The sequence below is a fragment of the Toxorhynchites rutilus genome, chromosome 1 (genome assembly GCF_029784135.1).
Source record: "Toxorhynchites rutilus septentrionalis strain SRP chromosome 1, ASM2978413v1, whole genome shotgun sequence".
NCBI lineage: Eukaryota > Metazoa > Arthropoda > Insecta > Diptera > Culicidae > Toxorhynchites > Toxorhynchites rutilus.
Window position 1 is genome coordinate 54,312,862 of NC_073744.1, and position 12,314 is coordinate 54,325,175.

The 12,314-nt window shown below is 37.3% G+C and overlaps 1 protein-coding gene across 10 annotated transcripts in view; it reads left to right on the forward strand.

Annotated features, from left to right (window-relative positions):
• LOC129761114 (ras-related and estrogen-regulated growth inhibitor-like) overlaps positions 1-12,113 on the forward strand; it is a 173,872-nt gene extending 161,759 nt beyond the window's left edge. For all 10 annotated transcript variants that reach the window (XM_055758824.1, XM_055758816.1, XM_055758819.1 and 7 more), the window contains 4 exons: positions 10,995-11,051; positions 11,117-11,193; positions 11,255-11,436; positions 11,505-12,113. In XM_055758824.1, coding sequence (XP_055614799.1) covers positions 10,995-11,051; positions 11,117-11,193; positions 11,255-11,436; positions 11,505-11,763 — 575 coding nt within the window. In that variant the 3' untranslated portion in view covers positions 11,764-12,113. The remainder of the gene's footprint in view (positions 1-10,994; positions 11,052-11,116; positions 11,194-11,254; positions 11,437-11,504) is intronic.
• Positions 12,114-12,314: the final 201 nt, after the last annotated feature.

Below are 12,314 nucleotides of genomic sequence, written 5' to 3' on the forward strand. Positions count from 1 at the left end.
TACTTATTGTATTGGCTATTTTATTCTGAATTTTGAAAAAAAAAGTGTTTGAGAAAAAAGAATTTGAATAAAATATATTTTTTTAAATTGTTCGAAATCTTTCAATGAAAAATGAAAACAATTTCCTACATTTCATTATTTGACTGAAAATTTTCAGGTCTTATAGTTTTTGAGTGAGAATTTTTTTAATTTTGTGTATGTTCTATATTTTTTACAAAAAAAATATTAAGACCTGAAAAATTTTATCAGAGAATGGATTTTAGGACATTACATAGTTTTTTATCTTCAAATATCAAAATGAATTGAGCAAAAACAGAAAAAAGTTTCAGCAAATTTTTATCTATTTGGAAACATGTCATATACATATACATTTAATTTAATAATTTCCTACATTTCATTCTTCGATCGAAATTTTGTATGCCTCTTAGTTTTTGAGTTAGAAATTTTTGCAATAATTTGAAGAAGCGGCCTAAGCCCTTTTCAGAAAATTGTTTTGGAGATTTCAAGAGTGCACAGTTGTATCAACCGCCCGAGATGGAAAATGAAAGGTGGGAAGATTTTGTAAATCTGTGACGTCACAGATTTTGTTTATGTATGTTACTTTTCTTATAATAGTCCACTACATAGGATAAGTGTTGTTATTAAAAGAAAAGCTAAGCAAATGAAATGAACGAACTAGTTTTTTTTCATAAATCAATGCTAGCGTTCAAAATCATAAGGGCCCGACATTTTAACAGAAATTGAAATTTCAGTATTTTTGAAGTGTTCTAAACTTGATTTCAATTCAATTTTACTTCTCGTTACGTCGTCCAAAAACGTTAACGAATAAAGTCAGAGTCACACAATCTTTTGTTCCTTTGACGGATAAACATTTGATAGTGCATGGGAAAAAGGTTGCAAGTTGTTGTCATGTAAATTGAACTTGAAAAATAAATTCAACTGACTCCATATGACTTAGATTGAGACGAAAAGTTTTCCGCTTGCGTCTTATTTTTAGACGACTGAAGTTTTCAGCACCCTAATTGTGAAAAAAGTAATTACAATTGCTGACAGAAGTCAAACTTCCATGAAGTTGCTCTAGAATCCAAACATAGTAGATATTAGAATACTATTTCTGAAATCAAAGGAAAAATTAAACATTTTAATTCGTGATATGTTCTGTTTTTTTCATAATGCGAAAAATATGATTTGGAAATCTGTAATTAGCTTTTGTATATCCTCTTTCAACGTTATTCGTTGACACATTCAATTTTGTACCATTTGAGTAACTGACTGGTATGCCTGCTATGTGAACTTCCTATCTTCTTGGCTACTAACACAATCAAAGTTCAACACAACCAAAACCCGTGAATCTTCCCACCTTCTATTCTTCATCTCGTCAACCGCCAATGTTTTCACACAATAGCACAACAATAAAAACAACTCAACAGGCACAAAGTTTCACTGCCATCCGAGATGGCGCTGCCAAATCCTAATGGCGGGTTTACATTAGGGAGATCTATAGCTATAGATGGAAATGGGTGCGATATACTATGCTCTAGGGATCATTGAAACACTGCCCATCGACCATTATAAGACATCTATTGAGGGTTTTGGTCGAAAAATTATTCAAGATTACCTCAGCATGGGTTCCCTCTCATTGCTCGATTCCGTGGAATGAGAAAGCGGACTCGCTAGCTAAGGTGGGCGCTTCAGAAGGCACACTTTTTGAAAGGCAAATTGCCTATAATGATTTTTTTCACATTCCTCGTCAGGACACACTCGTTAGTTGGCAGCGCATGTGGAGTGAAGATGAGTTCGGTCGTTGGTTACACACGATTATCCCTAAGGTTTCGACGAGTGCTTGGTTTAAGGGATTGAATGTAGGTCGTGATTTCATTCGCGTGATATCTCGGCTTATGTCCAATCACTACAACCTAAACGCGCATCTCTATCGCATTGGGCACGAAGCAAACAATCTTTGTGATTGTGGCGATGGCTACCACGACATCGGGCATGTTGGCTGGTCGTGTATCCGGTTCCATGCTACTCGCTCTCAGCTCTCTAGAGCACTGAGAGCACAAGGCAGACAATCGGATATCCCCGTCCGGGATATCTTAGGTAGCCGTGATCCTGATCTTCTGCTTCATCTATACCTGTTCCTCAGAAACGCCGATGTCAACGTTTAATGATGTTTCCTTCGTTGTGTCCTTGTCCCTGTACCCTGTACCATTGTACCGCTCATGACAACTCTACACGAGCTGATGTTTGCGCCGGCTAGTGACCCTTCTATCCTGGATTCCTCGAGTCGAGAAGACGCACCACGCTAGATATGGGGTACAGACTAGGGGGCGTTGCTGATTAATGGTCAGCTGCATCCCAATAGGAAGTATCCCGTGTTGGGCACAGGTACAGAGCATTGAAGACAGCAACATCACAATTACGAAAACACTTGTAATACTAGCCTCGAGCCAACCGCGAGTAATCGGTTACATATTACTAACATAGTTATAAGGCAAACATTGTCGAAATATTGAACTCCCGGCCCCGTCAGGTTGACGCCATATGAGCATTAATAAAAATATATATTTTGGATAAAAAAAATATATAGATGGATTTATTCACGCGAAAATAGATGTAAACGGGTGAGAATATATATGTTACATTTCTTTGAGGTATATATAACGACTATGAATAGAATAAATTCAGGCATATGTAACGGGTGTTAAATAAAAAATGAGAATTTTTTCAATCACATATAAAAAAAAAGTTTTTTCATCGATTTCAGTATTTTTTATTATTAACATAATGTATTTTCTTCAAAAAAATGTCAGTCAATGTTTGAGTAAAGGGTTTGAGTTGGTCTGCTGTTCGACGCAACTTTGTCGCGAACGTTGTACGGCACTTACGTCCATTTTCCGGATTCATGTAGTCAGTTGCTTCGTGTCCTTGGCCCTCCAATTGTTTTTATACACTAGGGCACTGAGTGAGCCAAAGAAATCCTCTATTGGGCGGCACTGGGGCAAGTTTGTTGAGTTACGATCTTTCGGCACGAACGGTATCTTTTTCTCCTCAAGATACGCCAGCGTCTTCTTGGCGTAATGGGAAGACGCCTTGTCCGGCCAGAAGACGTACTTCCCATCCGCGTGATGCGCGTTCAGGAACGGCAGCAGGGTTTTATCGAGCCACTCTCCTCGATAGATTTGTTGGTTGATTGCCAGACCGCTCGGCTTAAACCAAGGCTTTGAAATGCCCCGGTCGGAAATGGCGATGTACAACATAACCTTTTTTCAAACTTGTGCTTGAACTTGTATTTCACTTCAGGCGGTGTGGTTGACTTGTCGCTGGAGTAGTAATTATCATTTCCTGGAATATGCGTTTTGGACAGCGGAAAATAGCTTTCGTCGTCCAGAACGAAAGACGTTCCGCAGTATTTTTTGGTCATCCACCGACACTGTGATTTAACCGTCTCAATCTGCTCCTCCGTGTACTCCGGCGACCTCGTCTTCTTCATGCAGACGATTCCTTCCATCTTGAGGATCAATACGTGGGAGCAGCCATATTTCCGACCGGCGTCACGCAGGCTGGTTGCGTCCTTGTTGTCAAACAGCTTCTTTAACGATGTCTTCCTCTGCTTCGTCATTATCGTCACCGGACGACCACTTCCGACCTTCCGCTCTACGTTCAGGGAACCCAGGATACGATATACCATACTGACAGGTACATTTTCTTCCTTAAAATGTGCCACCGTGAACTTTTTTCCTTGCTGGAAATGCGTTTCGTAGAACCGTACAATGCGTTCGCAGAGCACGTGCTGTTTCGACGCCATCTTTGCTTTGACTAAATTCAAACTAGCAAAACCAAACAGCCTAATGTTTCTAGGGAGCCCAAAGAGCAATTTTCTTGGAGAAAGAAAATTCTACGCTCTTTATTTGAGTTACTGAAAGGTATTGAAAAAATTCTTATTTTTTATTTAACACCCGTTAAACGCTTGTGAATTTCTCACTGGTAAGAAGGTTCGATACAGGTTGGATGCAGTTCTACTTCAGGTGAATAAATTCACCAAAAATATGAATATATTCATTACATAAGTTCGCGCTAGTGTAAACGGTTGATGCGATTTCTATAAATCTCATCATATTTCTTCACAAAAATATATCCCTAGTCCAAACCCACCATAAGAGGGGTTGGCATGAAATTCGTCAACCGCGCAACACCATTAGAATATATCCAGTAGTATTTCGTTAGAATACCCGCATTTTTCATTTCTGTACAGCAAGCATCATCCAAACAATTATTGAGTCGTCATCTTCTCTCCTCCTTCAGACGAAGAATTCACCGTACGGTTTTGCGTGACAAGTTCAAACATCCTCGTGTACCAGTTGAAATCAGAAATTATTCTGTTATGTCGAAAAATCGACGAACGAACCAACCTAATTGGAGGAGGTGATTAAAGTGCACCGTATACACCAAAAACAACATAATTACACGCGCAATACGACAGCGTACACAAAAAAGTACGCTTGTTCTGTCAACAAATTCAACTTGACTGAAGTCGACATTCAATTGACTGCTGGCAGAGCTCCAAACGGTTCTTGAAAAGCTCACAACACGGCAAGAAGCATATGGACGAAGCCTGTTAATCAGCCGAGAGAAACATTGGTTCGCATATAGGTCTTCAAAATAGATGCCGTGATCCGTACTGATCAATTAAAAATGCATCTAGTGTCTCGGTTCAACGGGCCCGGGGTACGTACCACTGCGATTGAAAGAGGTACAAATGTTAATTTCAAAACCTAATTTCACCTCTCTCACTATAAAACCTTGACTTTTACCCGCGCTCGGTTCATACAGTTTGGCCTCTGCCGCCACCATCACCCCCTGGCAATCCATCTCAACCATATTCGAGTGCCAATTAACCGGGCAACCTGTCAGTGACTGCCTTACGACAAAAAATCCCATTCAATGCGAGCATCGAATTGGCCGCAGCTTGCGCGGACACCTCGTCACGCTTGATTGATGCTGTCAACGTCTGATCGCGAGTCAAACAAATGCATCAATGCATCATCCCCTGATGCTGCCGAGCCGTTTTACAGCCATTACGGTAAATCTCATCCGGTATGGCAATTTACCGCCCTTTTTTTCTATACTGACTGCCCGAAGAAATATAATGTAATGTAATAACCTAATTATTGGTCTTTCAATCACTAAATCAACATTCAACCCGGTGATCATCTTGGCGTCGTTGGTAGTCAAGTGCTCGAGGGGGCAATGAAAGAAAAAGGAGTGTTATTAATCACCTCAACAGTGAAGTTGAGAAGAGTGAGAGAGGGTCGAGGAGTGTTTGGCGGCTACATTTTGACTTTAAATAGCCACCTTGGCGGAGTTCGTTTCGACGAGATTCCAATAATTAAAATTAGCGATAAAAATAACTCTCCGCGAGATGCAGACAGCGTCGGAGGCGAGAGAACAGTTGTTGCACCTTGCATGTCGCTCATCGAAGAGTCGAGCGCCGACTCGAGCTGTTTCGGAGGTATCGAGCTACGCGGTACCTGGCACCTGGCAGAGCAAATAAAAGTGGTGCAGAAAAAAATGCTCTTATTTTGACACTAATGAACGAACGGTTTGCCGTTCGTTCATTATAGTATAAAGAAACTATAGTATAAAGTATAAAGAAACTAAAATATATATATAGTATAAAGAAACTAAAAAAGCTGAACAATTCCACCCTAATTTAACCGACCTGCGAATTTGTTTTATATTTTTAATGAAAACATAAATAATTTCCTGCATATCATTCCCCAACTAACATTTTGTAGTTCTAATAGTTAGGTCCTTTTCAAAAAGTAGTCTTATTCGTTTTTGAATATTTCAGGTATACAAAGTTAAATGACCAATGTCTTTGTACCCACAGCGTTGCACTTTTATCTGAGGCTCGCTGACCCGGTAAACTTCGTCCCACCTAAAATGATTTTTTGTTATCAATGCCTTCAACAATCACTCTTTCTTACTAAGCGAACGTTCATGGGTCTAATCGCAGAACATTTCATTGATTGATCTTCCTTTTGATCGAACCTTTACTATTTCTTTTTGCTATAAGTTCCCTAGTACTTCTACCAAAACTCGTCATAATAATAGACAACTCGTCTTAGGAGTTGGCAGCATAATCTTAGATAGCAGCGAAACGTTGTGGGTGTAAACACATGGGTCTTTTGAGCAAAAAAAGAATTAGACTACTTTTTTAAAAGGGCCAAATTTTTTTCTACTTGATTTATTACAAAAAAAATATAATTCAAAAACTATAATACCTACAAAATTCGGCTCAAATGTAGAAAATTGATTGAATTATTATTTAAAAAATACCAAAAAATTTTTGAAAAACAAATTTCGCTGATAAAATAAAAATATTTTAAAAATTAACTCATTTTTCTCAAAAACGTATTTTTCTAAAATCCTCCAAAAAATATATATGAATATCTCTTACAATTTCGAACAAGTCTTCACTACATCGGAAGATTGGCACTTTTACAGGGAAAAAGTTTTTCTAACAACAACTTTTTTTTTGTTTTAGATTTTATTAAAATATGAACTTTCGTCGAAGACGTCTACTTTCTATCTTTTATAGTTTCTAAAATATTGGACATTTTGATATGGAGACCCCTGAAAAAAAAATATGTTCTATTCGTTTTATTTATGTTTGTAAATTCTCGCGTTTGACATGTTCTTGACATGTTTCTAAATAGAAAAAAAGTTTAGAAATGTTACGAATCAAACATTAAAAGTAAATTTTCAAAGAAAAACATGAAAAAGTTGTTGTTCGAAAAGCTTTTCCCCTGTAACAGTTCCCATCTTCCGATGTATGGGTGACTTGTTGGAAATCGTAAGGGCTATTCATATTTATTTTTTCAGATTTTTTAAGAAACATGTTTTCGAGAAAAAATAATTTTAATTTTCAAAATATCTTTCAAAAAATCTTTCTCATCTATACTTTTCCTTCAAAACATCTGTACCATCGGAATTATTCATTGCAGAGAAAAATCATGAAATATGAAAAAAATACTCATTTATTTACTACAAAATATTATATTTACTTGCTCACTTTATATCTAGATTGACATACTTCAAATACCAATACGTATTAACGCCGTACATTTCCATTTGCTAGCCTCAAAACACTCGTGTGTTTGATTACGGAGGTATGGCTATTAAATAACGAAAAAACGAATAGTGCGTTCGGTAGCTTGAAGTATCTGCTATAAACGTACGAAAACACGTTTTTTGTCACTATAGTAGTTTCCGAGCAGCAGCATGGAAAAAACGGGTGAAAGGTGTGTGCGGAGCCAAGCGGAGTATATTGGAGGGAAGCATTAAAAAAAATTAAAATATAGCCCTTTTTCGTAACCAGTGTCTAGTCTCTAGTTTCTAAATTTAGATTGCATACTATCATTCAATAAAATTTTCGATAGAAATTTCACACGCGGAAGAATCTGTATCAATCTGTACTTTTTGACAAAAATCTGTAATATGTAACAAGAACAACGAAAAAATCTGTACCTTTCCAGATAAATCTGTACGTGTGGCAACACTGGTTGTTAGGAAAACTTTTTTGTTATTTGAGTTTCAACTATTGAAATAATTTTTTTTCAGCGAATTTTCTTTTGAAAAAATGTTGATATTTTTTATGAAAATTTTAACAATTTTCTACATTTTGTCCTCCGACTCGAATTTTGTAGGTAATATAGTTTTTGAGTTAAAATTAAAAATTAAGAAAAAAACATTTTGGTCCTTTTTAAAAAGTAGTCCAATTCTTTGTTGAATATTTCATGTATGCAAAGTTGCCTAAAAGATCCATGCGCTTACACCCACAACGTTTCGCTGCTATCCGAGATGGAGCTGCCAATAGCTAGTCGAGTTGGCATGAAATTCGTCAGTATCAAATTATTTTCAGATATAACTCTCTTTCAAGATTTTTCAATCACTTGCAAATAACATATTTCTCCGTTACGTGGAATACAATGTTTGATACTGAAAAAATAATGAAATGAGTGCATTTTTTCACCTGAAAATCCATTTCCACTTGCGAGCAAAGATCAATTTCTTTAGTGCAAACATCAAATGGACTAACAACGTTTATCACAATGTAATTGTAGAACATTTTCGAATTCCTTCAAGTTTCCGAAAATTTTCGTTGGGATATTTTTGGTTGAAATATGTGTAATATTTTTATGGAACCCCTTCCCCCTTCCAGAGGAGGAAGGGGTGTCAAACCACCATAGAAACATTTCTCGTACCCAAAACCCCTCACATGCCAAATTTGGTTCCATTTGCTTGATTAGTTCTCGAGTTATGCAGGAGTTTGTGTTTCATTTCAGCGGCTACGGGCACTTCTTTGTCTCACTGGCACTGGAACATTTTGTACTGTGCCTGTAGATTCAAATTTTTCCAGACGCTCAGTTGTTGATCTGACAGGATGATTATGACGACCATAAATTGGACGTAGCGCTCTTAAAGTTGAGGTCATTGACTCAGAATTTCGGTAGTAAATTTTAATAATATCGACTCGTTGTTGGATCGTATATCTTTCCATTATGAAATGGCAAACCTTACGGAAGAGAAATGTCAAGAGAACGGGAAAAAATATGACGTCGTTTGCTGTCCCTATCGGTCTACTTTTGTAGCGTCCCTATTGAAATATCCGTTGTACGAATCAGAAAGACAGATAGAATTCCATTGTTATAAAGCCATTCCATGTCAAACCGATATATTGGTTCCCAGATTTTCGTGAAAAGTGGTTGTTTTTTTTCTCTATCGCAAAATATTATACCCGTATTTTTTTATTAGGGTGCCCATTTTCATTTTAGAGTTGTCCAAAAAATCTTTTTTTTCCAAAAATGACCTTTTTCAAAAACTCATAACTTTTAATCTACTAAGTTGATTTTGATGATCGATATATAAAATTACTACGAAAATTTTGTTTCCGTAGTTCTTGATTGCATTTGTTTTTCATGGTCTCGGGACCAAGGGCGCACTATTTTTTTATATTTTTTCTTGAAAGCTGAAGATTTTTTACATAATATATTTAAAAATTAGAGAGGCATTAATTTTTGTTTTTGAGTTATGATTTTTCAAAATTAACCGATGATTCAAAAAATCATTTCTCCCCCTTTTTCCAAAAATTACCTTTTTCAAAAATTCATAACTTTTCAACTACTGGGTCGGTTCCGATGATCGATATACCAATTTGAAGCCAATGAGTTGTTCTTCTTTGAAAAAATACCAAAGTAAAAATTGGATTCTAGTCACATAGATGCAGTCCAGTCGCATAGGAATATTGAATGAAAACTGAAAACATGACTTTGAAAAATCATAACTCAAAAACGAATAAAAACACTTGCTGATATTTAGATATGTTATGTGAACAAACCTCAGCTTTCAAAAAAAATTAAAAAATAAGGCGCCCTCGGTTCCGCAATCATGTAAACTATGAAAAACAATTACAATCAATAATTACAAAAACAAGATCCGATTTTTTCCAAGTTTAATAATTTTTAGAACAAGACTAGCTCATTGGATTTAATTTGGTATGTCGATCGTCTGAATCGGTCCAGTAGTTCAAAAGTGATGAATTTTAGTTGTGAAAAAAAGGGGAGAAATTGATTTTTCGGTCCATCGGTCAATTTTGAAAAATCATAGCTCAAAAATAAAAAATAACGCCTCACTGATTATTGGATATGTTATGTAAAAATCCTCAGCTTTCAAGAAAAAAAATATAAAAATATATAGCGACCTTGGTCCCGAGACCATGAAAATCATTAAAAACAAATACAATCAATAATAATAAAAACAAATAAATTCAAGTTTACTGAGATCGTAGTTTTTAAAAGACCAGCTTATATGCTTTAATTTGATGTGTCGAACATGTGAATCAGTCCAGTAGTTCAATAGCTTTTTAAAAGAAATTTTAAAAAATTGTAAGGGGTTGTATCTAGGACGCGACCGCAAATTTTCGACGAAATTATATTATGGAATCCACTTGTTTACCACTTCGAATGCTGTTTTAAAATACATCGAAATTTTTGTAATAGTTTATGTTCTTTGTTACTCCCCGACTTGCATGTATTTGGAAAGCGGATTCCTCCAGGCACATTAATTTTGAAGTCCGTGTTAGGGAAACACAGCTCGGTGGGAACAAAAATAACCCCGACTTGCATGTATATTTGCAAAGCGGATTTCCACAGCTACATCGATTTTGAAGTTTGTGTTGGGGAAACTGTAAATTGTGCCAATCAAAACTTGGCAGTTAGGGCGCTAGATAACACTTACAGTTATTGAATTGTTCATCTCATGAAAAATAACATTTTATTAATTGTGATAGACGCGCAGAAATATTTCCTATCACTTGATGCAAACATCTTTCCGATCTGTTAAGAAATGTTCGAGTTATAAGCATTCGAAATACGGGTAGGGTTAGCACAAAAATCGGCAGAACAAATGTATGGGTAAAAAGGAAGTTCTTCCAGTTTTCATGAATTTAAACCGTTTAGAGATTAGCGAATTGTAATGTATAGCATATCAAACAAATCTTAGAGAATTTCCGATTCGATTGGTATACAAATCATGATAGTTCGTTCACAGTGAAAATAGTTATAAACGTCAACTTTATTTCATAAAAACGTGACCTGTTTTCTGATTTGGCACCCTTCCTGAAAGACGTAGTTCTACGTCAAAAGTCATTTTAAAAAAAAGGGTAAAGTTGGTTTTTTAGACCACCCTAAAATGGAAATGGGCACCCTAGTAAAAAAATTTAAAAATACGGGTCTAATATTTTGCGATAGGGAACAAAACTACCACTTTTCACGACAATCAGAGAACCACTCTATCAGTTTAGCCTAGAATGGCTGAATAGTTGTTCATGAACACCGGCATTAGCGATCCATGTACCCAACCTTTCTTTTTGTTCGTCTGATTATAAATTATCATTGAATTTAACTCTTATCATCTCATTTCCATTATAGCCGTCACCGTGCGGTACCTTACCAAGCGCTACATCGGCGAGTACAGCTCTTCGAGGGGTAAGTCTCAACGTTCCGTTCGCCCAAGCCTTTGATTAACAACACATTCCCATTTTTCCCAACAGATTTCCTCTACCGACATAGCATAATCTACGACAATGTCACTACGGAAGTAGAGATCCTGGACACGTCTAAATGTGATGTAATGTTAAAATATGATCCTTTGTGAGACGAGTCTCTAATATTCACTCCACCCCCCACAGAAACGAGGTTGTCTGTACGAGCATCTCCGCTGGGGCGACGCATTCGTCGTGGTGTACTCAATCTGTGATAAGGCTAGCTTCGAAGAGGCTGCCGACTACCTGCAACAGTTGACAAAACTCAAACTACCGTCGTACTACACCATACTTCTGCTGGGCAACAAAAGCGATCTTGACCATGCGAGGTGAGCCCCAAAACGATATGATGCTTCTCAAAAAAAATAAACTGTTTCTCATCCCCATTCACCCACAGAGAGATATCTGTCAACGACGGTCAGGAGCTCTCCTTCCGGTACTCGTGCCAATTCTACGAGGTCTCGGCCGCGGAGAACTTCGCCGGCGTTTCGCTAGCATTCCAATCACTGATCCGGGAGGCCCGCTCGACGCAACTCTTTCGGGCGCTTCCGCTCCGGCGAAAACTGGGCGTCAACAGCGTGTCCAAAGCGTTGGGCAACATTTTCGGCAAGAACAGTAAGGGCGAGCGCAAGAAGCGACCCTCGCTCAGTATATGACGTCCGTCCGATCGAGTGACATGAGCACACTTCATATTTTGCTAGACCAGAAGTGTCGTGGTGTAAATAGTTATGTACAACAATAAGTTTGCATAGGCATATCGTGTATAAGGTGACGACCATTACTGAGATTCAGCTGTGGCAATCAACGATAATGGTCGATAGGTAGTATTTGTATATATCGAGTAAGCCTCGTCGGATTAGGATATTTTATAGCAGTAATTTCCTACACCTTAATAGGACACAGGTCGTTCCTACTTAACAGTTTAAGTGCGCGCACGATTCCGAATTGTTATCCTGGAAGTACACATCGTTCAGACATATGAAGTAAACGAAATTCTAAAAAATTTCTCGGGAAGTGTTGGGTTTTTTCATTGTATATCACATCATTCATCCTACCCCTATTCTTCTTCGGCCATTTTCGAGAGGTATTATTTGGCACCGTTTACTCGTTTTAAACAGCTTGTTGTGCGAAATTGCAAACCACCGTCATTTGAAATATGAACGGGAGTCTCAACGAGACAAGTGGATAGAGTGAACATAATGCATAA